This window comes from Delphinus delphis, chromosome 16 (genome assembly GCF_949987515.2).
Source record: "Delphinus delphis chromosome 16, mDelDel1.2, whole genome shotgun sequence".
NCBI classification, from domain to species: Eukaryota; Metazoa; Chordata; class Mammalia; order Artiodactyla; family Delphinidae; genus Delphinus; species Delphinus delphis.
In genome coordinates, this window is record NC_082698.1 from 63,556,801 (window position 1) to 63,584,393 (window position 27,593).

The 27,593-nt window shown below is 38.8% G+C and overlaps 3 protein-coding genes across 13 annotated transcripts in view; 2 read left to right on the top strand and 1 right to left on the bottom strand.

The window, feature by feature from the left end:
• Window positions 1–11,436, top strand: part of RUFY2 (RUN and FYVE domain containing 2) — a 46,926-nt gene extending 35,490 nt beyond the window's left edge. The window contains exons 15-17 of one of the 4 annotated variants that reach the window (XM_060034909.1): window positions 3,017–3,065; window positions 9,097–9,174; window positions 9,264–11,436. In XM_060034909.1, coding sequence (XP_059890892.1) covers window positions 3,017–3,065; window positions 9,097–9,174; window positions 9,264–9,407 — 271 coding nt within the window. In that variant the 3' untranslated portion in view covers window positions 9,408–11,436. Of the gene's footprint in view, window positions 1–3,016; window positions 3,066–9,096 lie in introns of all 4 variants that reach the window. The other 3 variants (XM_060034908.1, XM_060034907.1, XM_069541546.1) reach the window with 3 other exon arrangements.
• Window positions 11,437–11,655: 219 nt separating this feature from the next.
• On the bottom strand, window positions 11,656–23,281 carry HNRNPH3 (heterogeneous nuclear ribonucleoprotein H3). 4 transcript variants are annotated; one of them, XM_060034914.1, is made up of 10 exons: window positions 23,146–23,281; window positions 17,734–17,868; window positions 17,068–17,206; window positions 16,374–16,558; window positions 15,830–15,916; window positions 15,427–15,542; window positions 14,262–14,397; window positions 13,451–13,546; window positions 13,284–13,376; window positions 11,656–12,905 (listed from the first exon to the last, which is right to left on the bottom strand). In XM_060034914.1, the coding sequence occupies exons 2-10, from the start codon at window positions 17,843–17,845 to the stop codon at window positions 12,829–12,831; spliced, it is 1,041 nt and encodes a 346-aa protein (XP_059890897.1). In that variant the 5' UTR covers window positions 17,846–17,868; window positions 23,146–23,281; the 3' UTR covers window positions 11,656–12,828. The 4 variants fall into 4 exon arrangements, with proteins under 4 accessions (XP_059890897.1, XP_059890899.1, XP_059890898.1 ...); XM_060034916.1 differs by lacking the exon at window positions 23,146–23,281 and adding an exon at window positions 22,916–23,095; XM_060034915.1 differs by lacking the exon at window positions 23,146–23,281 and adding an exon at window positions 22,897–23,058 and having other exon boundaries at window positions 16,419–16,558.
• The window catches only part of PBLD (phenazine biosynthesis like protein domain containing), a 39,810-nt gene continuing 30,115 nt past the window's right edge, over window positions 17,899–27,593 (top strand). For 3 of the 5 annotated variants that reach the window (XM_060034918.1, XM_060034921.1, XM_069541547.1), the window contains exon 1: window positions 23,314–23,443. The gene's annotated coding sequence lies outside the window, so the exon portion shown is untranslated. Of the gene's footprint in view, window positions 21,934–21,953; window positions 22,362–23,313; window positions 23,444–27,593 lie in introns of those variants that run through there. The other 2 variants (XM_060034919.1, XM_060034920.1) reach the window with 2 other exon arrangements.

Consider the following 27,593-nt stretch of genomic DNA (forward strand, 5'->3'; position numbering starts at 1 on the left):
CTAATCTGGCATCCATTCATTGATCATTTTGAGCCAGACCAGGTGCTGATTTTCCATGTATTCATCCGACACATAATATGTGCCAGGCACTATTCTAAGTGCTAGGGACTCAACAGTGAACAATCCCCACAACAAAAAATATATTTACATTTATTTAAGATCATAAAGGTTTAATATGAAAACAGGTTAGAATAGTAAAACAAGGAATGTGTATTACTTTTCACCCATCTCCCACTCAATACTAGAGACTTTATAGTTGTATTAAAGGCATGATCACTTAGATGTCCAGATAGCTGAATTCAGAATTTCGTTGTTTTCCTTTTTCCTTTTATTCTGGTTCATTGATTCTCAAATTATAGTTTTTTGTTTGTTTGTTTGTTTTTTTGCTGTACGCGGGCCTCTCACCGCCGCAGCCCCTCCCGCTGCGGACGCGCAGGCCCAGCGGCCACAGCCCATGGGCCCGGCCTCTCTGCATCATGCGGGATCCCCCCGGACCGGGGCACAAACCCGCGTCCCCCGCATCGGCAGGCGGACTCCCAACCACTGCGCCACCAGGGAAGCCCCTCAAGGGTTTTTCTGACTACTAAATTTTTCCCTTGTATACTGACTTCATACCTAATCCCTGTGTAAAGGCACTGTATGCATGTTCTTTTGAAGTTTGCTGGTTTGTGTGTGGGAGGGGGGGTAGGATTTTTTTGTTTTTTGTTTTTTTTTTTTACTTAAGAATATGAGTTAAAAAAAAAGAATGGGGCTTCCCTGGTGGCGCAGTGGTTGGGAGTCCGCCTGCCTATGCAGGTGACGCGGGTTCGTGCACCGGTCCGGGAAGATCCCACGTGCCGCGGAGCGGCTAGGCCCGTGAGCCATGGCTGCTGAGCCTGCGCGTCCGGAGCCTGCGCTCCGCGGCGGCAGGGGCCGCGGCGGTGGGAGGCCCGCGTACCGCACACACACAAAAAAGAAAGAATAAAAAAGAAATTACCAGGACTCTTCCAAATGTAGTATTCTGTAAATGCTATTCTTTCCATATAAAGAAACTTAAAGATTTTTTTTCCTCAAAGGAGGGGTTTCAGGATTATCAGAGGCTTGTACAATTTATGGATGTTTTCCTATAGTGTCATAATTGTATCACATTTATTACATTCTCATGTTTTATTTTGACCCTTCTCTATGGTGTTTTCATTCTGTGGAAATATTTTCACAAACAAATACATATTTCTAAATAGAATTTAATTAAAATTAATAATATAGACATCTGTTCCTTGTCTGGGACAAGGAAAAGTTGTTCTTGTACATTGTGTTTAGTGGAACTGTAACTGATACTCTTTAGGTACTTTGGCAATTCTTATCAGAGGGGGCAAGCTTTTTAGAGTCCATATTTATGAATAGAGGCATTTTAACCAGAAATATATCAATACCAGTAAATTTTCATATAGAAAGTATTTCTGTAGTGAATGCCATTAAGTAAGCTCTTTTATTCCATACTTAGTTTTTCTATATAGCAGTGACTGTTTTGGCCAAAATTCCCACCAGCATCAATTTTCCTTGGATACATTTTGTAGATGTGAATTCAGCCAAGAAAATTTGATTAGTCTGTTAATATTTTTATACTGTGTAATTTTACATTGATTATTCCCACTGTAAGAGTCATTATGCACCAGATAAAAGACTAACACTTTGTTTTTATGTCTTGGAACAGAGCATTTGTAGGGCAAAGCAAGTTTCCTAATGTTCTGCTTCAGTAGCAGAGACTTTAGTATTTTATGTACCTTTTGATCCAGTAATTACATTTCTAAGTTGTTATCCTAAGAAAAATAATACAAATGTTTTGGTCATTTCAACTTTAATGAACAATTTTGTGGCAAAAAAACTTGAAACAAGTTGAAAGTTCAGCACTGGATAATTATATAAACTACATACTTCATATTCTTTTTCATGGTATACCATGTAACCATTTAATATAATGATGTGGCAGATAGTTAATAACAAGTCAGTAGCTCTAAGCCTTTCAGGATATATTGTTAAGTCATGTGGGAAACTGTGTAAATAATTTTTCCATTTGAAATACACATACTCATTGATATTTAGAGATTATCATCTCTGGGTAGTGGGATCACAGATAATTATTGTTATTTATAGCCTGTATGTTAATATGTATTTTCAAAAGGTGAAAAACTATCACAATTACATCTTCCTTAATATTTCCACTCTCACTTACCACTCTTTTGCATCTGCTAGAGAAATAGTGTTCATAATGGTTAACCTGTCGGCTTTGGGTTCTCAGAGGACCAGGGTTTGAATTGTGGCTTCCCCAGTTACCACCTAAACTTCAGCAGGCCTCACTTTTTTCATCTTGATAAGTGTTTTTGAAGACTAAATGACATTATGCATGCAAAGTTTATAGCATAGTGTCTGGTACATCATAAGCCTACAGTAAATAATAGCTGTCATTAGTAGTCATAACCACATGAAAACACCAATATGCTTTTTTTTTTTTAATTTATAAATTTATTTATTTATTTTTGGCTGCGTTGGGTCTTCGTTGCTGTGTGCAGGCTTTCTCTAGTTGTGGTGAGCAGGGGCTACTCTTTGTTGCGGTGCCCAGGCTTCTCGTTGCGGTGGCTTCTCTTGTTGCGGAGCACAGGCTCTAGGTGTGCAGGCTCAGTAGTTGTGGCTCACGGGCTTAGTTGCTCCGCGGCATGTGGGATCTTCCCGGACCAGGGCTCAAACCCATGTCCCCTGCATTGGCAGGCGGATTCTTAACCACTACGCCACCAGGGAAGCCCAATATTGTTTCTTTAAAAAAGCAAATTTTAAATCTCAAAACTATTTTTGCTTTAGGACATTTTGGAAATATAGGAAAATATTAAATATAATCCCACTAGCCAAAGAAGGTCATTAGAATAATATAGTATATACAATTTTATATCCTATGAAAATTCAATACCTTTCTAATGAATTACTAGATGGTCTATATTTTAAAATGTGTACTGAAATTTGGACCTATTTATAATCTTTTTAGATCAAAACTTAAAATAGAAGATATAAAAGAAGCCAACAAAGCATTGCAGGTGAGTGTAAGTATTTTCCTCAAGTAGGAAGGTATGGATATATGTGAAAGTCTCCAGTAAAGGTAAGGCCCTGTGTACTATTATTGAATCCTGGGATATATAGAAGCAGAAGCAGTGAATGGGGAGCTTGTAGGATGGGGTCCATCTCTTCCCTATACCTCTAGAACACATTATTAAAATTTCTCATGTTGGAAATGACCTTGGAAATAATTTTCTCCACTTTCCTACAAAGTGTGGCAAGATAGAGTGAAATTGCATTTGAATTTGATAATCCTTAAATTCCTGTGCTAGTCTATTACTTACTAGTTTTTGACCTTCATCAAGTAAATATCCCCATGGAGTCTCAGTTTTCTCTTCTGAAATTGGCTTATGATTTTGCATAGGGTTGCTTTGAATATTGAGTAAGTTAATGTATGTGATAGTGATTTGGTACAATTTATTAGTATATGGTTCTGAATGTATCTGGATGCAAGAATCTCTTTACAACACAGGAGAAAATACAGTCCCTGTGCGAGTACTTCAGTGGCAGATAGCTTCCTACTACACAAGCTACCCATTTGGTTTATCAAAGTGTTACATGAAAGTAATTTAAAAAGTCCAATTGTACAAGGAAAACTTAAAAAAACAAAATGGAAGCAGTCTCTTGTTTTCACCCTCTTGTCCCTTATCCACCCCAGCTCCTGCCACCAGAAGGAGGCTACTTTTAATTCCTTTAGTTGTTTCTTCTGGTATTTATTCCCCTATTTCTTAAGTACTATTTAGACCTATCTATTGCCTCATTAGCATGGTGGATGAGGAGTTTTGTTCAGTCTCACCCTGGTCTGTCTTCTCTTCACTGCCCTCCCAGTATAATTAAGTAAAAGTTTTTGTGACATTTATTTACTGTGTATTCTTCATTATGACTATTTAAATATTGTTCCTTGCCGGACCAGGTAATATATTGCAATTATATTTTCTTTCTTGAACTACTTTTTATTTCCTCTGGAGTTAATATTTACTCTCCCCCTACCCGCCCCTTTAAGTTTTGTTATATTTGAGCATCAGAGTTTTCTTATACTTTCAAACAATCTGTAAAGTGCTTCTTGATAAAAGGTTTTCACGTAGTAAAATGAATCGGGTAACTGGTTAGTTTTCTTTTTCCGTCGGAGTCATCCCTTCTGGAGTCTTTTCTTTACTGCTCCTGTCTGGTCTGGTCACTCTTTTTCTTTTTTTTTTTTTAATAAATTTATTTTATTTATTTATTTTTGGCTGCTTTTGGTCTTCGTTGCTACGCGTGGGCTTTCTCTAGTTGCGGCTAGTGGGGGCTACTCTGTTGCGGTGCGTAGGCTTCTTTTTGCGGTGGCTTCTCTTGTGGAGCACGGGCTCTAGGCGTGCAGGCTTCAGTAGTTGTGGCGCACAGGCTTAGTTGTTCCGCGGCATGTGGGATCTTCCCGGACCAGGGATTGAACCCGTGTCCCCTGAATTGGCAGACAAATTCTTAACCACTGTGCCACTAAGGAAGTCCCTGGTCTGGTCACTCTTGTCTTGGCATTTCCCTTTGCTGCCATTCGTTCTTTCAACTGTTTTGGGGTTTTTTTTTTTGGCCACATCACTCGGCTTGTGGGATTTTAGTTCCCTGACCAGGGATTGAACCCTGGCCCTCTGCAGTGAGAGTGTGGAGTCCTAACCACTGGGCTGCCAGGGAATCCCCACTGGGCAGTGCTTCCTTTAGTAGCCTCCTAGGAAATGGTGAATGAAGATAAAGATTTTATGAATCTGTATGCCTTTATTCTGCTTTCACACTTTTTTTAGGAGATACGTAGGGATGTCTGCCCAACTGTCATTTTTTAAACTCTGTAAAATTTTTTCACTGTTAAATATATATCATATATGCAAAAGAGGACACATATAGTATAACTTAAAAACACTGGCACAGGGCTTCCCTGGTGGCGCAGTGGTTGAGAGTGTGCCTGCCGATGCAGGGGACACGGGTTTGTGCCCCAGTCCGGGAAGATCCCACATGCTGCGGAGCGCCTGGGCCCATGAGCCATGGCCGCTGAGCCTGCGCGTCCGGAGCCTGTGCTCTGCAACGGGAGAGGCCACAACAGTGAGAGGCCCGCGTACCGCAACAAAAAAAAACACTGGCATACTCTGTTTTAGCTTATAATAGAACATGTGTGCTCCCTGATTGCATTCCCTTCCCTGTAGTAACAGTCCTCTACGTTTTATTAATCATTATGTTGTTTTTCTTATAGTTTTATCATTCATGTCTAGCTTTACCAAAATATTATCCAGATTTCCCTGTTTTTATATGTATGAAAATGGATTTATATGTGACTTTGTCTTTTTTTTTTTTTTGGTCCTTGCTATTGTCCGGTTGATGGGTCTGGAACAGCTGTCCTACAGTTTCTCACATTTCAGATTTTATCTGATTGCTTGTTCATAGTAGTCTTAAATTTGTTACTCTATCCCCTTATTTAAGCCTGTAAACTGGAAATTAAATCTAAAGGCTTGGTTGGATTCAGGTTCAGCCTTCTGTGAGACGTTTTTTATTTCTGCTATCATATTTTTAATATTCAGCAGGCTCTTTTTTTAAATTAATTTATTTTTGGCTCTGTTGGGTCTTTGTTGCTGTGTGCGGGCTTTCTCTAGTTGCGGCGAGCGGGGGCTACTCTTAGTTGTGGTGCGCAGGCTTATTGTGGTGGCTTGTCTTGTTGCAGAGCACGGGCTCTAGGCGCACACGGGCTTCAGTAGCTGTGGCTCGCGGGCTCTAGAGTGCAGGCTCAGTAGTTGTGGCACACAGGCTTAGTTGCTCCGCAGCATGTGGGATCTTCCCGGACCAGGGATCGAACCCGTGTCTCCTGCATTGGTAGGTGGACTGTTAACCACTGTGCCACCAGGGAAGTCCCTCAGCAGGCTTTTATTCGCTCATTTTTCCTTTTTAAAATAGCATCCTGTTATTTTATCTCTGAGGATATTCATTATAGTTTCTTTAAAGTTTTATTTTGCTACTTCCATTCTGTTTCTTCTGAATTCCATTCTTGGGTTTGTTCTTTGGTTGGAGTACCTCATGCCCCAATCTTTCCTCAAATGTTGGATAATCTCCCAATTTCAATAAAAGGCACAAAAAGAAAATCTTGAAAGCCCTGTGTTGGTTAGGTGGATGGGGGTGGGTTGTAATAGACTGGTAGGCCTCAAGCATAGAAAATCTGTTAACTACCGAACTGATGGGTATCCTTTCTCAATGTTAGTACCTACAAGACTTCTCTCTGGGGCAGTTGACTTTCTCTAGAGAAGGATCCTCTAATATCCTGTTAGGAGGGTTTAAGCTGTGTGGCTGACATTCTGGAACTGGGCAGAGAAAAATAGCCATTTGTTTGCCGAGCAGTAGCTTTCTCCCTTCTAGTTTTGGCTCTGCTTGTAAACAGCTTTGTTTCGTTGAGGAAGCTACTTCAGCTGTCTGGGTGTCAAGTTTTGTTATTTGTAAAATGAAAGCTTGAAGGTGCTGATCTCTGAGGTCCCTTCCAGCTAATACACTAGGCTTACCGTACAGTGTACAGCTTTTCTCTTTGGGAGAGGGGCAGGGTAAGTTCAGTCAAATTAAAATAAGTCTGGAAATAAAGTTGGAAGCTCAACCCTGATGTCAGAAGGTTACTTCTGAACCAAATGATACTGCTTGGAAATCTGCTTCACATCAGGCTCTCCATCCCTTACAAATATAGCTGGGCAGGAAGCAAAGTTGCTTCCACTAGGTGGCTTTGGGACATTTGGCAAATCACTTTCCTTTTTATGGTGTTCTTCAAGTTGGATTGAATTATCTTTACAGCCCCATCTTGCTTTAAAAGAAAATTCCACGATTCAAGTCATATGACTCTGCTGGTGTGTCTGATATAAGCTGTCTAGGCTTTCCCTTTTCTTTTCTTTCTTTTTTTTAAAACCTTCACTTCTTACAATCCTGTGTTCGAAGGAGCCTTAGACTGCCTGAAGTGCAGTAACCCAACACCGTTTGTCTTACCTCTGCTATATCAGATAATAGCTGCTGGTTAAGACTGTGAAATAAAAACAGCTGATATTAACCTTGTGACCTTGATCTGTGAATACTTAGTCCTTGTCTCACTTTCTTCAGAGAACTCTGTCAGGTAGAAAAGGCTTTCAAGACAACTCAGGCTTTTGAGAAATATGTCTGTGGGCTCTTCTGCTTGGAAGACTTTTCTCTCATTAGCTGGTAAAGGTCTTATGCCTTAGAGGTACACTGTTGTAGGTGGCACTTGTTCCATCTCCCAAGTGGTAATCAGATATACTTGGTTCTTTAGAAGCAGTGGCAATGTAGCTTAGCCTGGGCTGTTTCTGAAAGGGAGATGTGATGAGATTAATCAGAAGCAGAGGACTCATCTCTCACTTAGGTCTTCTTGAAATAAAATGGGCACCACCTAACAAAGTTGCTTTCATAGGGGAAAAACAAATGCTTTTTCTAGCCAAGAGCTTGGTTAGTTAAGAATGGGTCAAAATTTTCCCTCCAAATTCTTCAATAATTGTTTTCAATTTAAATCAACGACGACAACAAGAAAGAAAGAATGGGTCAAGTTAGAAATTTTAGGTATCAAGTTAACTTCCACCTGTTCGACACTACTTATATTTGCCACTAAAGTTTACATAGTAACTATTAAATTTGTGAGTTACAGAAGGTGAGGGAAATTAATAGCAGTGTAGAACTGAATTTAAGGTGAAGTCTTACCTAAAATAACGAAATCAATCATCTGATTTCCAAAATCTCTTCAAATTTTGTGGATTTGCTGTATATAAGGTATATATACATAATGCCAGACTCATGCATTTCACATAATGAAAATTTATCCTTAAGTGTTTCTGGACTGGATATTCTTTAGGGTTCTTTCCTTTTTTTTTTTTGTTTTTTAAGTGTAAAGGGGTTTTTTTTTTAAATTATGTGTAACACAAAGTTAAGTCAATAAATTTTTAAGGAATTTCACGTTCTGATTCTTTCCACTGCCAGTTACCTTAGTTCGTCCAAACTCATAATCTTCAAGATAAAATAGCCCTTTCAAAAATAAGTTATCATGTGAGTCAGCCCACAATTCTTTTAGTTAGGCTTGTTTGATCTCCAACGAAATATGGACACACTTCGGGCTTCCTGGTGGCGCAGTGGTTGAGAGTCTGCCTGCCGATGCAGGAGACATGGGTTCGTGCCCCGGTCCGGAAGATCTCACATGCTGCAGAGCGGCTGGGCCCGTGAGCCATGGCTGCTGGGCCTGCGCGTCCGGAGCCTGTGATCTGCAACGGGAGAGGCCACGGCAGTGAGAGGCCCACGTACCACAAAAAAAAAAAAAAAAAAAGACACACTTCAAAATTCCCCTCCTGTAATCTTTGGGATCCAATTTCCTCAAGCGATTTACTTTAGGACCATGTTTAGTGTCAGGAGATGGATCTTCCTGGTTCTGAATTTGACACCCTCTAAAAATGTATTAGGTTCAAATCATATTCACTCCTAAGCCATCACACCCTAGAACAGATCATTGGGATATGCCAATACCTAAGATAAAAAGTTTGACTGTTACATTTTTCATAGTTTACTTGGCAGCTCTGTTTTGTAGTTCTTTCCCACAGATGTAACAGGTAGTTCTATGAGTAAAGGAAACCACAGTTAATCTATGAGGCATTTCCAACGATGTAGGTTTACTAGGGTTCTTTCCTTAAAGAGAATTACTTTCCACAATAGATTTTTGTTAAAAACATGTCATGTTAATGTTCAAATATTCTGTTGTAAAGAGAATAAAATGAACCATGACCCAGTTTCACTATTTATCAATATATGGCCAACCTTGCTTTATTTATATTCAACCCACATCCCTTCTTCCTCACCCAGATTATTTTGAAGCAAATTCCACACTCGTTAAATCTACAACTATTTCAAAGAAAAGGACTCATTTTTGGTTAATCTACGTATCTATTCCTATAAAATGCTCTTAGTTGAAAATATTTTCACATGTAACTTTGTTACCAACTTGAGCATTAATATTTGTATTTTTCCTACTAGGGACTGGTTTGGTTGAAAGACAAAGAAGCAACACATTGTAAACTTTGTGAAAAGGAATTCTCACTCTCTAAGAGAAAGGTAAGGGAGATAGGAAGTGAGTCCAAAAGTTATGTTGCAAATATGGCTAATTTTACTCAATTTTTTTCTCTGATTTTTCCATTTAATAGCACCACTGTAGAAACTGTGGGGAAATTTTCTGTAATGCTTGCTCTGACAACGAACTGCCTTTGCCTTCTTCACCAAAGCCAGTACGGGTTTGTGATTCCTGTCACGCATTACTGATTCAAAGATGCTCATCTAACTTGCCATAATACTCCAGAACTAAATTCTTATATATGAAAAGTATCTACGATGAATGTTATGTATGAACATGTATACAGCATATTAAGACAGTCCCTCTTAAGCAGCTTTCAGACAGCATTGGTACCAGTTTTACTGTACCCATATTCAACTCACGGGAATTATAAATTGTATAATTTGACATTTCCTCCCCCACTGTAATTCAGAAAGAATTTGATAGGGCATGCTTTACAGTAACTTTATCCTAATTCCTGATGTAGTAATCATGTTAACTCTTTTCTTAATGCCATTGAGAGGTCAGATAGCATAGCTAACACATTTGCCTTATTTTGTAAAGACCTTAAAAATAGGGCTGAATTCAGATTGTTTGATTCTCCAGATTGTCAAACTGATATTTGATGGTGCCTGTAATTTTCTTAATGCACTTTAAAGCTTCACAGTTCTGAAAAATTGGAAATGCACATTTTAGAAGCATTTATATTTCAACACATTTTTCATTACCTTGGTAAGATTTCACAATATTTATTTGCTCTGCCTTCCTCTGCCCATTTTGCATTAGAAAAGGCCTTCCTTCTCTAAAAAGTCAATGTGACATTTGCTGATAACTTTCAGATAACAGTGCGTTACAGAGGTATTATTTTGCCTGAAAACTTTTTATTTTGAAAGTAAGTTAAAATTCCATATGCATTTCTTAGGGAGGACTCACACCCCCTTTGAAAGTCAAAACATAAACCCTTCCCCAGAAAAAAACGTAGTAGCAGGGATTACAGGCTGATTTGATTCTCCCCTAAGCATTTAAGAAGTCTAAAGTGCAATAAAACTTTGCTTTTGATGACAGTCTTGAGTAAAAAAATTCTGTATTGTTTCCATTCCAGTAACTTTTAGGAAGCATTACACTGTAGCAGTCTACTACTACAGTATATGTACAGAATAAAATATTTACCATTTACTGAGCACCTCCCAAGCCAGGGCCTAGGGTAAAGATGTAGTTTCAGCCCTGCCATTAAATTCATATTTGAACTATTTCAAGCATGAAAGTCAATAAACACTAATCCTTGCCATAGCAAGAATTTAATCCAGTTACCCTTGTATAATTAACCATTTGAACAGCCTCAGCACTTGGGGTTCTACTTTTAAGCCTAATTTAAATCATGCACTTTAAGTCTGAGAACCTTTTAAACATGTCATAGGTATCCACATTACTCCTAAGAGCACTAATGAATCATGGCTACCTCCCTCCCAGCTAGGATATGGTTGCTTATTCTATAGAATTGTTTCCTCAGAGCACATTCTTCCATTGAAGTTTAAAATTATTTAACTTTCTAAATTGCCAAAGTATGAAACCATTGTTTTACTTTCAGATTTATCTTCTCCCTAATCCAGTTTTCAGTGTTCAGTTAGAACTGACATACTGATTTATAGGTGGTCCTTAATGCTCTGATAGGAATATTTGAGACATGAATTATATTCTTGGAACTATTTTGTACTGATGGGATTGGATTAACATTTTTATGATTGCTGAAAATGAGAATAAGCAAAAATGAAAAGTTTCAAATACTGCTTTTTATAACTGCTTAAATTTAAAATGTGATTTTCTTAAATTCCAAGGCTGGTTTCATTCAACAAATAAACCATGATTTTTAGTCCCCCTTTAAATTCTTTGCCACTCAAAACTCATGTCATCACCATTGATTTGGGCTTTTTGTAGGCAGGCTTTTATGATAGTAATACAAGTTGCTCCATTTTGTTTTGACTTTTATCTAGAAACCATTCTACTAATTTTGGATTTTATGTTACAGAACTGTCAATTTGTACTTTGTGAACTTCACATACCATTCCCTCATCTAGGAGTACTACCACAGTAATGCTATCATGGTGCCAAGGAATTGTGGTTGTAATTCTTCTATCCACAGTTTTAAAATGTGAATTTTATATAACAAATAAAAGATTTGAAAAATTACCCCCCTTTAGAAGGCGTATGTTTTAATAGGGTAATCCTGGGGAAATAAAAGCACGTCATCTTTTTAAAAAAAGTGGTATGAGCCTAGTACTTAAATAGGTAATTAAGGGAGTACAGGCAATAAGATGAATCACTACTCCAGTTGATAGGCTCCACTTACGTTATCAAGCTGCCTTCTCTAACAAGGAGAAATCATTCCTTAGGCACTCTGTCTAATCTTCAATTAGACATAGTACCTTCTACCAATTTGATTTATAATCAGTAACTGACACAAAGCATTCTAGGACAGACGCCATTACTCTTATCTCCCACAATGATATTTATTACATTAATAACATTTCTAGCAAAAACAAGTAACAAGTTCAATAACTGAATTCACATTGACAGGTTTCATTTTGATCCATTAGCCAATTTGGAAAAAAGCCATATTGATCAAAGGGATTAAAAGTAAAAAAGCACCTTTTCCTTGCTACATATAATTTTTTAACACAATGGCTCTAAAACTCCAAACATATCATTAGATGCAAAATCCAATCTCAAGACTCTCAAGACATGGACTTGTGTCTTACATTTTTTTTTTAAAGTAGTCATCTATACAGTTGTTATTAAAAAACCATATGCTTTAACTACTGGGCTGGAAACTGAAAATACATGTGTGAGAATTAATTATACTCCATGGTAAATATCTTTGTACTTGCACTGAATGCTCATGTCACTGAGAACCTTAACTTAGTCTAAGACATTTTGAGAACTTACAACTATCACTTTTGGGTAACATTTTTTTGGTACGTCAGTCAAGTGCTGAGGGGATTTATTCTAAAATCTAGGGCTAGAATTTAAACTTTAAACACTCCCATCTGCAGGTAACACAATTATGAATATTCATATAGCCAGATACCTCTTAGATCATTAACATTTCAGAGCTATGCCTGATAAATGACTTTTGAAAAAGAATAATATAGAATTAGCTGAATTTATACTCCTGAAGCCACCTAAATTCATCTTTAAGGTTTTATATTTACAGTATTGTCAAGGAGAAATTATTAAAGAGTTACACTAATTATTTTCCAAGCTCTATTCTAGATGTCTGCTTATTAAGACTTGTAGTTTATGCAGAGGTGAACCACTGTCCTCTAAGATTACACTAAACTACTTCTTGTACGGCTAATAGTAAAATACATCAACCCAAATCTTATGAAAGCAGCACATCCTCAGGAATAGCTAGTATATAAAAAGTATCAACATCAGTGGTTTGAATATAAAAATTTATTTTTTTAAGTCAAAGTATGCAACAAATAAAACCTACAGAAAACAGATTTTCCCATCACAATCTGTTGCTTTACCAAATAATAGTTTGAAAACACATTCCTTCAGTCATTATAAAGTTCTTAAAATACAAAAGAAATTAAATCTGTAAGAAAGTCTAGTAGACCAGATGCTGTTGTCAGGATTTTTATATCGGTGGTTATGCTTCAGTACATCCCACGCCATCCACCTCCACTCATGCCACCTTGCCCATAGTAACCGCCACTGCCTCCACCACCACGGCCTTAGGGAAAAAAAGACATTAAGAACCGTTTAGAAGATATAAATGCATAAGATATTAAAAATATATACAACATTGTAAATACTCCAATTAAAAAAGAAAACAACAAAAAAAAGGGACTTCACTGGTGGCACAGTAAGACTCCACGCTCCCAATAGAGGGGGCCCAGGTTCAATCCCTGGTCAGGGAACTAGATCCCACAAGCATGCTGCAATTAAGGAGCCAGTGAACCACAACTAAGGAGCCCGCCTGCTGCAACTAATAAGGCCCAGCGCAACCAAATAAGTAAATATTTTTTTAAAAAAGAACAATAAATGAACTTTAACTCTGCACCACATAAGGGGACTAACACAAACTGAACCAAAGTAATCAGACACTTACCATAACCACCCAGGCCATCCGGAGTACCATATCCTCCACTGTAATTGTTCCCCATTCCCATTCTTCCCACAGATCCATAGCCTCCCTGATTATCTTTAAAAAAAGAAAAAAAGTTTGAGACTGATTGCTAAGTGTCTAAGTCAGCTTATTTTAAAAACTTTACATACCCATTCCATCTCTGCCATAGGCTCCCATTCCAGAACCTCCCATTCCAGAGCCGCCTCCAGGAGTTGAATTCAAGAAGAGTTCAATGTATCGATGTTCTTTAGGGGAAAAAAAGTAATATGGAAGAAAGGAATGATGGATCAAATTTATCAGCAGAAGTGTGAAAAGGTTGAATGGCTGATATTAACTTGAAAAAGTATGCTTGCAAATTCCTAGTGGAGTGACAAAGTGAAGGCCAGATAGGACTAAAATCTAAGTTTTGTTCAAACTGTTCAAGCTTGAACAAGTAACAAGTGTTTGACACCTCAGTTTCCTTATCTATAAAAGGGCTGACATTATTTTAGAACCTGCTGGTATACGTCTTAAAAATATATTCCAGGCCCATTCATAATACTGAATTAGAATATTGAGGGTAGCTTGAGGGTAGGGTGTGGAACAACTTATTAAGTATCAAGTGACTGATGTGTGGCCAGATTTGGGAATCACTAGTGGAGTTTAAAATTTAATGACATGCAGGAATAACTTACCCAAGTTATCAACGAATACGTTAAGAAACAATTTGCAAATGGCACAGAAACTCGGGCAAGTACAAAAAACATACTTATTTTTTTCTCTTTAGTAACTTAAACTCTAATAATCTGTCAAGTATTAAGAGTCTGAGAAAACTTCAATAAAAAGCCCCCTAGAAAGCCACTGAAGTCTGAACTTATTAGAGGCCACATGGTTTCAGGCCCCAGACTGCTAAGAGTTACCTACAGATCCCAGAACCTCTTACATTTGAGGAATTACAAATAAGAAAGTTATACCACTTACGCATGTTATTCTTATCTTTAGACATGGCAGCTACTGCATCTTCATGTGTCACAAACTCTACATCTGCTTCTCCTGTTGCTCTGCCATCAGCTCCAATATCAATATGCACTCGGATTGGATTTAGTGGTGAGAAGAACTAAAGAAAACACTTATTTTACTTTTCTATTTAGATTACTGAAAGCCAATTACCACACACTTTGGTTTTAAGTATATTAAAACAAATGAAAAGAAGAGATCTCTTTTAAAATAAGCCAGGGGATATTAAATTTAAAAAACATTTCTGAGTTAGAGAACAGTTTACCTTAAACAAATGAAAAAGCCATATTTTCCTTACTATACTGAGAGGGAGAAAAGTAAGCTCCCCTAGCCCACTCCCAAGAAAGGTATTTCAAAATTGTTTGAAAAAAGTCACCTGAGACTGACATATGCAGAGAAATTGGGTGTTAAATGACTCAGAACAATGGAGTCTGATAAACCTACCCACTGTATATGCAGAGCTCCCAAAATACATCATTTAGTTCTAATCACAAGTTAGCCAGATTTAAGTGACCCCAAAAGGCACCTGGAACTTAGTCCAATTGGTTCTCAGTAAGATCAACAGCAAAATTTTTCTTTAAGTGCTAGCTGATAAATAAATACCCTCAGCTTTGTAGGCCAGTGGGTCTCTATCACAACTACTCAGTGACTGACTTGGCCCCATGGGCCGAAATTTGCTGATTCTCTAACCAATTTGAAACAAACCAGTTTCAAATCAGTAATAGCAGCATCTACTATCATTATTTTCAGTTCAATTTCTGATTATCACATAAGCCTAGAAAGCTAAACCACACCACTAAAACTTACTGACTTATCACATATTTACAACACTTTCAAAACGTGACACAAGGAAAATCTTCCAGTCATCACCACTCTGCTCGTCAGTCTTTCACGAAATTATTAACTGGACTTTATAAATGTAGCTTTTAACTTGCTTGAATCTTATGTAGGCTGGCACACAACGGACACACATTCATCAACTAGTGAAGGTAAGGACATATGTATTTTCCTATTAAAGGGATTTTTGACATTAAAACTAAAAAGACAAAGATGAGTACATTAAAGAGTTTTAAAATTTAGAGACTATGATTATGCATAAAGTCACTAATAAATTACTAAAATTACTCACATTAGCAATGTCATTTTCAGTTGCACGGAAAGGTAATCCCCTCATATGTACAAAATGACCACCATGAAAACCTGAGCTTGCATCACCAGCTCCACCATAGCCATGTCCTCCCATACCTAGAGAATAAGATTTCCAAAGATTATTTCTTCCCTATACACACCTTTTCCTATTTACACCCCTTTTTTTGACAATCCCAAGAAATCTTAATACTTATAGTTGTTCTAAATATCAAATGGAGAATTTTCCTGTAAGTATACATCTGTATTAAAGCCCTATGCAGGAATGCACTGAAATATGCCTGAGTTGACTTTTGTATACAAGTCACCTATATTACCACTAAGTGCATGTAAAGCAAATACTGAAATTCACCTAAAAATGACTATGTCTTTAATATATATTTTACCTCTTCCATCTCTCATTCTGTCATCGAAGCCATCATTTCCATAGCCATAATTATTATAGCCACCATAGTCATCAAAACCTCCATAACCTACATAATTTAAGGAGAAATACACGAATAAGCTTTGAAGAGACAAATTCTATAATCCAGTTTACAAAAGCATGTTTTGTGGCAAGCAGTCTGGCAACTCTGCCCTCCCACAAAGTTTGCAACTTCCAACTTAGTGCATATGAAAAAATCAGTTAACACTTAGTGGAAATTAAAAATATGAAAAGGATCCATTTAGACATCAAAATTAATTTTCACCCTGATGCCAAACAGAAAATGTCAAAACGTAACAATCTTTAAAAAATTTTTGTGTTAAGTAAACCAGGTGCCAATATGTGCATCAATCAAGTCCCATAGCTGGCCATGGGAATCCATCTTTTCATGAACAGGTTTTAAAACCTAGTAGGTACTGAATTACTGCCATTTCTGTATTTCTTGACAAAGTGTCAGGAACATTAAGAAAATGACAACAGAACCTTTGTTCATTAGATACACATACCACCATCATATCCATCACCTCCTCGTCGCATTCTGTCATACATACTTCCACGCCCAGCTCCATAATAACCCCCTCTTCCTCCTATTGGTCTATCATATGGTCCCGGTCGCTGGCCCAGCAATCTTCTTGGTGGATCATAAAATCCTTTGATTTCACTCCTGCTACTTCTGAAGATCTCAATATACCTATTTGAAAATGGTTTAAGGTACAGGTTTCAGCATAAACGTACTAGAGTAAATAAAATATTGGGCAAAATGCAGTAAGTTTTTCTACATCTAGATATAACCCAATTTAAATTGCCTAAATACACCAAAAGTTAACATTTTTTACACCTACAAACTTAAATAATTAATATTTAAGTTTTACATACAAATCATTTGAAAACAATTCACAAAATATAATTTTAAGCTTGTTTCCTTTAGTATGTAATAGGTGTTTAGAGAAAACAGTTGATTATACAAAAGCATTTATCAACATCCTACAAAAAATGGAAACAATCTAATTTTAATTTAAGCAAACTATTATAGCATTAATTCCCCACCCAAATCTGTAGTTTCCAAGTTAAATTTAGATAATTATCAATTCTTTTAAACTACCCCAGAAAAATGTTACTGTTACCCCCCCATTTAAGCAATAGTGACCCACAACCCCCAAAAATAAAAATTTAACACCATCCCAAACTCTCCATCCCCACCTGTGCCCTATTCTTTCCTTGTGTTTCCCCAGAGCATTTTCTGCTATCTCCTTTGAAGCAAACTGCACGAAGGCCTCCCCTGTGCTTCTCCCCTGGTAGTCCATCGTCAATGTTATCCCATTTGGCACGATTTCCAACCCTTTAACCCAAGGACAAATAACCCCATCAAGGGGAACAGTGTTAAAGGCTGAAACATTCCCATCTGAATCAAATATTTAAAACAAGTCTAAACAAAACAAAACAAAAAAGCTTAGTTTTCCCATCACCCCATAATATAAAAGGAAGATTTTTTCAAATATTATTGGATTACATAAAAATTTCTCTGCAACCAATGTCTTTTAAAATTACACACACACTCTAAAAGCCCACCTAATATTACATGGAAAAAAAAAATCAAACTTAACTATGCTCCATATGCTAATTCATGATTCATTTCATCACACATAATTACTCTCAATTAAGTTTATTGCGTATTAGTTAGGTTTTATATATTTTTACACATTCTGTATTGAATATTAACTGGAGCACATTTCGTAACTTAATACATTAACCCAGATATACTCAAATCAAAAAGTCCCCCAAACAAATGGGTTTTACAAATTAAAAACTGAGTAATAGAAATATAAAATTAAAATACTACTAAACTTTGACTAATACTAGAGGTACCTTGAAAGAACTGAACTATTTCCTCTTTGCTGCAACCAAATGGCAGTCCACGAAGTCGTACTGTCCCATCACTAGCGTCATTTGGACCATTATGTTTCATAACCCAATCCATCTCAATACCGTTTGATTTAAATGCTATAAAAAATAAACAAGCACATAAAGCAGTCAATCAAAATACACTCTTGCCAGAGGTACTGAAGAAACACCTCTCAGTGGGTGCACAACAGGAAATGTTAACTATGGTTCAGTGACTTCAGTGACAGCATCACGATACAACGGTACAACACCTTCTATTTGGGGGTAGACAAAAAGACTGCGAAAAGGCAGTGAAACCTGAACCCCCCCCCCATCAAAGTACTGAATTTCTAAGTATCAAATATTATATATTAACCAATTTTAAGAAAACTTACATAATTCCATCATCAGTCTTCAAACTCTATTTCTTCACCCTGTCATCTTAATGTCAACTCTAGCCTCTTCCTCACATCTCAAATTTTCCAGGTTTTATTATTCACTTGAATAGTTATGCAAATTCTTTAAAACTTAATTACCCAAAAGTTGTACATAGTACCATCATTCATTCACAGTAAGAGCCTAAGTCACAAGTACAATGAGTATTCTCCTTTGATGTTGGAAAAATGGTATTAAAAGTCTCAACTTAATAGATGCACTATAATTCTCAACACACCAAATTATTTTCGAAGGGGGAAAAATTCCTATCTGTGTTTAAACCTGATTTAAACACTCCCCAAAAGCAAGTTTTACAATTACTGAGTTAATTAGGCTGACTTTTAAAACTGAGATAAAAGGGCACTCAAAAGTGAATGGCTTTCAGTTTTTTGAAGCCACCTGTTTAGAAATTATTGAAGACAGTAATATTAAAAACCAGTTTACTCACTACTTTAGACAGAACTTTTTAAAAAGTAATGCAATCACATTCAAAAAGTATTAAAAACGGTACCAGACACCCTCCTTCCCCCCCAAAAAAAGAACCCATCCACCAAATTCCCTTCCCAAGAGACAATCATCCTTTCTTTTAAAATTCCCCAACATTTTAAAGAGGTTAATGCAGAAGTCCTTCAGCTGCAGAAACTTACCACATCTTATAAATTTCACTATGCAGCTGTAGGAATCCTACTCACCTGAATATTTCAAACCTTTCCCTCACCACCTCCTCCCCTGTAAACAAAACAATTTGTTCACTTGACTCCTTTAAGCTTGAGGATTATATTTCATATAAACAGTATTCACTAATATTTAATTTCACACAATCTAATTATCAGTGCAACTGTTAGGGGTAGCATCTCAAAAGAGTAAAATTTTTTCCCTAGAATCCACACATTTAAAACAAGCTAATGTAGAAATTATCCAAATGTGGTTATTAAGCAAATACCTCTGGCATATGAATCACATGAATCACATTTGGTACTTGTTTCGCTGTTTTTTTTGAACGCTAAGTGCCACTCTAGACACAGATGTTCAAAATAGGAATGCAAATTTTTATCTGACATTACAACTAATTATTATGCACAAAAATAACTGGGAAGAACTTTTAAGAGAAAGGAAAACCTGGGTTTGAATCCCTAGTCTGCCACTCACTGGCTACTTAAGCAAACTACTTAACCTCTGCATTTAACTGTAAAGTGCAGCAGTGGTACTTACACCTCACTGGACTGTTAAGGAATTCGTGCTTTGTCTGCAACATGGTAATCATTCAATGGTGGCCATTGTTATTGGATTTTAAGGGGCCCTGTAAAACTAATGAAATAACCCACAAACAAAATAACTGAACCTTAAAGGATAGGAAACCATCCTGAATCTTGAAAGGAAATAAGGACTGTTACAAGTCTTTTTCAAAGTCAACAAAGGCTTAAGTTTTCAAGTGTCCTTAGGAACTGTCTAAAGCAGAGAGAAAGAGGAAAAAAAGGGGTCTCTGGAAATGTTTACTAGGATATGTGATTAGCTAGACAATTAAAAAACTAGCTCTAGAGTCACCCTGAAAGTAGGCTTTGAGGAAAAAATTGAGACATTTTGGAGATCTTTATCATTTTCTTAACAAAAACTGTCAGCAACCTAAAAACTGTTTTCTACAAAGGGGAATTTAAGAACAGAATAGGAAAAAATAGGGAGGCTCTAACCTCAAATATTAACTTCCTCATGAAAAACTTAAGAACTTTGCAAAGCCAATCTAATCTGTGTGAAAAGACCGTAGATATGGTGGTTTTATTTCATTTAGAACATTCCTTTTTTTCAATGTAAAGGTACTGTTTCAGGAACAAATACCAAAAACAAAAACAAAAACTGACGTATCTTTACTATAAATCTTATTAACACTTTCCAAGAAATACTAGGCAAACTAGTTCTGATTTTTGGATCAGCCTATATCAATGAGACCTATATAAAAACAGCAAACATAGCCTATAAAAAAATACCAAGCTGTTAACACAATTCTAAATCAGGATAAATTAAGCAGATTCGGAAGACAAACTATTTTATAGGGTGACTCTCCATCCCATGTTTATGAAGAGTACACAATAAAGAAAGCCATACTCTACTATCTCTTCAAAACTCAAAATTTGAACCTAGAATTCTATTTACAAAACAAAACCAAGACGAACTCTAAACACATAAAAAAAGACAATCTGCTCTAATACCTTAATAAAGCTGTCTCGGCAACTACCTAAATGGCATTTCCTAATTATTCAGGATAATCCACCTCAACCTTTCTTCGCAACAGTGTCATGGCTAATCACAATGCTTTTTAAAGAATTCCTAGTGTTAGCACCAATTAAAATACCAGCAGTTGAAATACTAAAATAACTTCAGTCAGTTCTATATGAGATTTTAAATATAATTTCCTAAACATTATGCTAAGTGAAAAAAGCCAGTCACAAAAGACCACATGTTGTGTGATTTTAAATGGGTGAAGTCTATGGTATGTGAACTGTATCCCAAAGCTGTTAAGAAAAAGCATCTAACAGAGACCAAGAGATAAAATTCCTTTATAACATAGAGGCATATACTATTTTCCTAAGTATAATACACACAGTAAGAGTTTGATGCATTAATAACTTTCTAAATGGTAGTCCACTGCTGCTAAAAAAATGAGAAGGAACTTCAATATTTGGTCAATAAGTGGTGATGAAATGCTTAACATGGTAATTTTACATCATTTCCCTTTCACTGTGCTTGCTCCTTAATTGAACTTTTAATTTTTTTTGGCCACACCATGAGGCATGTAGGATCTTAGTTCCCCGACCAGGGATGGAACCCGTGCCCCCTGCATTAGGAGCGCGGCGTCTTAACCACTGGACCGCCAGGGAAGTCCCATCATTACTTTTAAATAAAAACAAAATTAGAGACACCTCTAGTACCTAAAGGTGGTGAGGTCTCTAAAATGATCAAGTTCTTCTCTAGAACAATGTTACCAGCCACTGCAGTTCAGCCAAGAACACCAGAACAGTTATTAAAAATATAAAGGCAATTAGATGGATTTCCAGATTATGATGCAGATGAAAAAGAGGGCAGAAAAAAAGGTTTCTAGAGTAATCCAAGCAGGGAAACTGTTACATCACATACTAGGAAACTAGTATAGAAAACTCTGGGCTTTCTTTTCAAAGTCCACAAGAATCATAAAACATCTTCAACAACAGGAAGAGTTTTTTGTTTTTAAAGCTGGAAAAATAGCCTGCCTGTCCCTTTTGTATGGTCTTCAGTGAAAATTACAGAACCAGTTCTCCGACTGTTCTAAGGACCGAAAATCATCACAGCATCACATGACTGAACTTGCAGTTTGCCTTTCTGTTGAGCAGGCTTATTTTCTTGGTCAAAACGTTACTACAGCCCTACACCAAATAGAAAACATGCTTAGCTACCAAAAGAAAATAAACCCTAACTGTATTTTGAAGTGTCTTACTTCTACAGCCTTAATCCCCAAACAATCTCTGCAGAAAATCCAACCCTTGGAGACTTAATCATTCAATTCCTATACACAGTTTTGCCATCACTGGTTGTGTTTTAACAACCGTTTCCCCAAAATAAAACTCCTACTTAAATTCTAACCCAATCAATATTTACCAAACTACACAAAACCACTGCTAAACCATCCCACCCCCGCCCACAGGTTCCAAAAGCCTAGTTCCACAGTTCACTGGATCCAGACGACCTATTTGAAATAAGTCCATTTCACATTCCTATCTGGTAAGTCACCCGCTTTTCTGCTTACAAAACAATTACCCACAAAGTCTTTCGATACGTTTAAGAGAAGCGTGGAAAAAAAAAACCCTTTGGAAAATGAGTACGTACTCTTTTCGAAGTTCCAAATCTGGACTATAAGGGCCGGCTAAGCGTCCTTTATTCCGCCCCGGAGACTTTTCGTTTATCTAGCTGCCCTAGAGACCAAAGAGCTAGGGAGAGTACGCCCCTTCCCCCCCTCCCCTCCCGGCAGCCAAGCCTGGCTTAAAAACCTTCGCCACCGGGCGGCGGAATTACAAAGGAGGCCGTCTGGCTCCTTTGTCCTGGATTTGGGAGTTGAGCGCCTTCGTCGCCATTGGCTTTCCTCCCCCAGCTCCAGCCTCTCTCATCTTGGGAATCTGCGTCAGAAGTCACTCGCAGTCCCGCCGGCCCAGGTAGCCCAGCCGAGACTGCGGAGGAAGGGAGGCCGCGGTGGGAGGCCAGGCCCATCTGGCGCCATTTCCATCGGGAGCGCGCCCGACGGCCCAGATCCTCCCGCCACCCAAGTGCCCAGCCTTTCCCTGCTCGCTTCCTTCCCCACCCTCATCCCTTCCACGGACCTTTTACCACCCCACGGACTTATAAATCAGTTTTCGGAAGCTGATGGGCAAAAAACAGAAAGAGATGAGAAGGGCGGGAAGCTGAGCTGGCCGCGCCGCCGTACCCAAAATGGCGGAGGCCAAACCAGCAGGGAAAGGAGAAGTGCTGGATGACCCCCACTTCGGGGCTCGGTTTCGTTCACTGAATTCCACCTGAGTAAATCCTCCCCCCGGCAGGCCGCCCTCCTTGAAGTGGGAGATCGCCTGGGAGGCGCAGCCTGGCCGCCTCCGAGCGGCGACCTCCACACTTCCCCCCCGCAGCCCCACCCCCTCCCAGTCGCTCTTTCGTCCTTCTCCCGACTCCGCTCTCGAAACCACCAGCCCAACCTACCCCCTTTTACTTCAGATACCCTGTCGGGCGACAGTAGCACCGACTCCGGTGCTCAGGGGGTCCGGTCGTGAGCAGGGAGAAGTCGCCCGCCTCGTGCAGCGCTCCCACAACGGTTCTTCCAACCGTCTCCGGCGGCGGCAACCGCTAAGGGAGCTGCGCAGCAGAGCGACTGGCTTGGGGGGATGGGAGAGAGCGAGCGAGGAGGAGGGGGTGGAGCGAGAGCGAGGAAGACCGGCAGGCCCCACTCACGCGAGACAAGAGAGTCAGCCCAGCCTTGGAGCGGACGGCAGGAAGTGCGCTTGCGCGTTGGTGAGAAGCCCGGTTGTTGTGGGGAGAGGTGGAGAGGAGCCCGGAGGTAGTCCAGTTAAAGAAAGAGGTTGCGAACTCCACCTTTTTGCTTCCCATAAAACTATCAGATCCTCAGAGGTCACCTTTCTGCTCTCTCGGGGAGGATGTGAAGAGGCAATAGTGGTCCTGTGTTGCAGGAACCGTGGCGTCGGGGTGTGGAAAAGTTCTCTGCTGCTCTGCCGCACCAAGAACAAGTTCGGTAAAGGCCCCGCCCCTACCTCAGCGTCACCTGCGTGGAAAGGGAGCCACGTGGTTCGGCTGCCAAACGCGGGGAGGGCCTTTCTTGTCCACCATGTTTGCATTATGCGGTAAAAATAGTAGGGCTTCTCAGCTGGGAAGATACAAGAGTGTCCGCCAGGCCCTGATTTAGGTTCTTGGGCTGGGGCTCCTTCCCCCGGCTTTGACAACTGCCGGCCCAGCCGCCCCATCGTTGGGGGCGAGGGGGAGGATGTTCATGATTGAAGTTTTCCTGCAGATCACTCCTCGCTTCCTCTTCTCGCTTTCGCATTCTCTCTCACCTGTAATGTCTCCCATTTTGTAATCTCAGTGACCCATCAGCCGCTTGAGGCACCCGATTTCGGGTTTTCTGAATAGTACTTTGCATTCTTGAAAATTGCACGAACAAGTGACGCCTAAAAAATAATTTTTGGTTGTGCAGACTCGCATACCACCGAGGTTCCTAGTGACAGCTTTTAGGGAAAAACAAAAACAAAACCCAAAAAACAAGCAAGCCTAATTTCTGTAAGAGTGGAGGGCAGTCCTGGTACCGAGATCAATGCAAGTTAAAGTGCAAGCGAAGGAACGTATGTCAAATGCGAGGGAGAGAAGGAAATGAGTTCGAGTACAGGAATGTTCCCGAAGGTTGCAAATGTGGACGAACCTAAGTTGTACACCTTCAGTATCCAAAGACTTTGTACTTTGTACTACAGGCACTAGGAAGCCCGTCGAGAGTGGGATGAGGGGGCGCAAGGGGTATTAGCAGTGGAGAAGCTTGAATAATTTTTCCTTCATGAGGTTTGCAGTGTGTAGGGTGGAGACAGGAGGCCAGTTACCGTCATATAATGGAAACTTCCATTTCGTGGCTTTAATTCATTCTCAAACCTGCGTAAGACAAGTGTGCGACAGTAAGAATTGTCTGGGTCATAATGCCCTACTGTCTTTCTTGAGACCACTCCCTCAAAATAACCCTTAGAGAAAGGGAGAAGGGGCAATGTCATCATTTACAAGAGATAGAAAAACGAAACTGGATAATGTAATAAGGATAGCTCACAATTATTGAGAGCTTGCTTGAGCTAGATGCTGTGCTCAATTCACTGACTCTTTATAACCCTGAAAAATAATTATTTTTATCCCCATTTTACAGATGGTATGCCTGAGTTCTAGAGAAATGTAAAAAGTTGCCCAAGGTCATACACCTAGTGGCAGAAGCTAGGAATTAAACCCAAGTGGTTTTTACTCCAGGGGCTTAGGGTCTTAAAGCACTATGTACCTACCTGGAGATGTAAATAACCTTTGAGGGAACAAACATCATTTTAGGCAAATTGAAGTTACTTCTTGTTTTTAAGAAGTGGACCTTTTTTTTTTTTTTCCCCCCGTTACGTGGCCACTCTTGTGGCCTCTCCCGTTGCGGAGCACAGGCTCCAGACGCACAGGCTCAGCGGCCATGGCTCACGGGCCTAGCCGCTCCGCGGCATGTGGGATCTTCCTGGGCCGGGGCACGAACCCGTGTTCCCTGCATCGGCAGGCGGACTCTCAACCACTGCGCCACCAGGGAAGCCCGATGTGGACCATTTTTAAAGTATTGAATTTGTTACAATATTGCTTCTGTTTTATGTTTTGGTTTTTTGGCTCCAGGTCATGTGGGATCTTAGCTCCCTGACCAGGGATCGAACCCGCACCCCCTGTATTGGAAGGCGAAGTCTTAACCACTGGACTGCCAGGGAAGTCCCCAAATTGAAGTTATTTCTAACTAACACTGCAGTTAGCATCTCTGGAGACCTGCAGTTAACGGTTTATTGGCTGGAGACTTTTGAACAGGACTGAAACTTGGTATCTTGGTGTCTGACACTGTGAGGGTGTCGGGGGAGCTTTCTTTTCTCTCTCTAATGATTGCTTTATTAGTAAGACTCCAAGCTCCTGCTTCAGGTGGAGTTCTTCCCTGGATTCAAATTACATCACTACTTTATTCTTTCTGTCTTTTAATCTGATTTGGTAGATGGAATTCTGTAATCCCTTTTACCCCTTGCGTGAATTCAAACAATCTGTTTACTGCCTGAATGAGTTTGCCATTCTCTCCACATATTTTTATTGTTACGGGCCATAATCCTAAAATCATTCTTAAGACTTTTCAGCACCAAACTGCAATGCTTTCTTTGTTTTTTTGGCCACATTTCGTTGTATTGGGCATTCTGCTGTTTGCCAGTGTGAATGCTTGGGAAGGACTTGAAATTAGCACATGCATGCCTTTGACTTTTTTATTATTACAGCAAGTAGGAAGTTTTGAGTTTAAAAAAAAGTATGTTATATAGGGGTAAACTTAATTTTTATTTGGCTTCCTATTTTATTACTTTTCTCAAAAAAAAAAAGTCTATCAACTGTTCTCATTTGCAAGTTGAGTCCTGTAAGGCTTGGTGAGATTGGCTCACCATTGCTCCAGTGGTCAGTACTGAATTGTTTCCAGATTGGTCTCTGTGGAATTGTTTCCATAGAGATGGTTAGAACTAAGGACTCCCAGCTGCTTTTTTTTTTTCTCTCTCTTTGTCTTCCTTTTCGTCATTTCAGTGCTTTCCTATTAGTACAGAGATCAGAGGGACCCTGCAGAGGGTCTTGTTAGAGGCCAAAATGAGAGAAGAGATGAAAAAGGAGAAGGAAATAGAAGTACCCACACGGCCCAGAGGAAAACAAGACAGCTAACACGTGATCCTGATTATACCACCAGGATGAAGGAAACAGGAAAATTCCATGCAGAGCCTGAAAAAGAAAGAAAGAGAAATTGAAAGAGACTGTACTCTTTTGGGGGAGGGAAGGCATATTAACTAAAAATTGGCTAAGATAGTTGTTCACATACCCCCACTGGCATTCTGAAATAATGTAAAAACTGGATTACAATATTTTTATCTACAGGAAAATCAAATAAGCTAAAAACGTAACAAACCCACAAATAAGTTTCTAGGAGTGTGTCTAAGGTGGTTAATGCCTTTTGAACACTAAATCTGTCTTACTAAGGTTTTGTGAAATGCTTGTTCTTTGATTTATATCATATATATCTACTCTCTTTAGAAAGCAGTAGTCTTCTCCATCATAATTCAAAATTATTTCTCAAGACAAGACTTAATTACAGTTTACATTCTTGATACTTGTTTGTATCTTCAAGTCACCCTAGTGTTCATTCTGGGATTAGGGAAGCCAAAAGGTCTCATCCAATTGGAATAATTACTAAGTAAACAAATTGCAACTTAAAAGGAAAAAAGCACCCAGCACTCTTTCTCTAATTTTTGAAAATAATTGAAAGTGTTGAACATTATTTCTGTCCCAGTGGATTGCTGTGAAGAGCAGGGAAAGCAGCTACAAAAGATAGCTACTTAAGGAATTTAAGTCAAACTATTGTACTGCTTTTCATATTTTATAAGCACATTGATAACTTAGAAAACACTGTACCGTTAAGAGTAACACACCATTCCCCTCTTCCCCCACACATGATTTTAAGCTTCTGAGTGGTAGATAAAAATATGTTTCTTCATATATGTACCTATGCCTCTTAGTGTATAAATAACTATGGTTATATTGGGGGTGGAGGCACTTATTTAAGTAACTAATTTTCACCACAGTCTAGCAAAGAAGGCCCAGCAGAGATGATGAGCTCTTAAATTAGAACAATGGTACTGGGATAGATATAAGAGGATGTCTTTGAGATATTTAGGAGCCATTATCAGCAGGATTTAGTGATTGATTAGAGAAGCTGTGGATGGATAGTAAAAAGTCAAGGATGAGTTATTTTTGGTTTAGGGTTTGATGGTGGGTAGTAACTGACATAGGGAATATAGGACTTGAGTATACTGATTTTGAGGTGCCATATACAATCCAAGTGGATGTGTCTAGTAGGAAATTAATATGTGCTAGGATATATAGCTGGCGATCACCAACGTATATTTTGCTTTTACATTCTGATAGTTTAGGGAGATAGGCTCAGGCTAGGTAAATTTGGTCTAGAATCTCTTGTAAAAACTGGAATGAGAACAGATTAACTTACAATGAGGAATAATGAGAAATATAATTCAAACAGATTGACTGCATCTTGTCCCTATGTTTTGCAGTGGCTGCTTCTGAATATTATATATAAAAAAATTATA

Coding starts and splice junctions, on each gene's coding strand:
- HNRNPH3 (XM_060034914.1), bottom strand. CDS start 17,845: ATGGATTGGGTTATGAAACATAATGGTCCAAATGACGCTAGTGATGGG. Junction 16,559..17,067: donor AAGGAAAGAATAGGGCACAG/GTGGGGATGGAG, acceptor ATTTTCAAATAG/GTATATTGAGATCTTCAGAA. Junction 13,547..14,261: donor TAAAGATAAGAATAACATGC/GTAAGTGGTATA, acceptor TTTCCCCTAAAG/AACATCGATACATTGAACTC.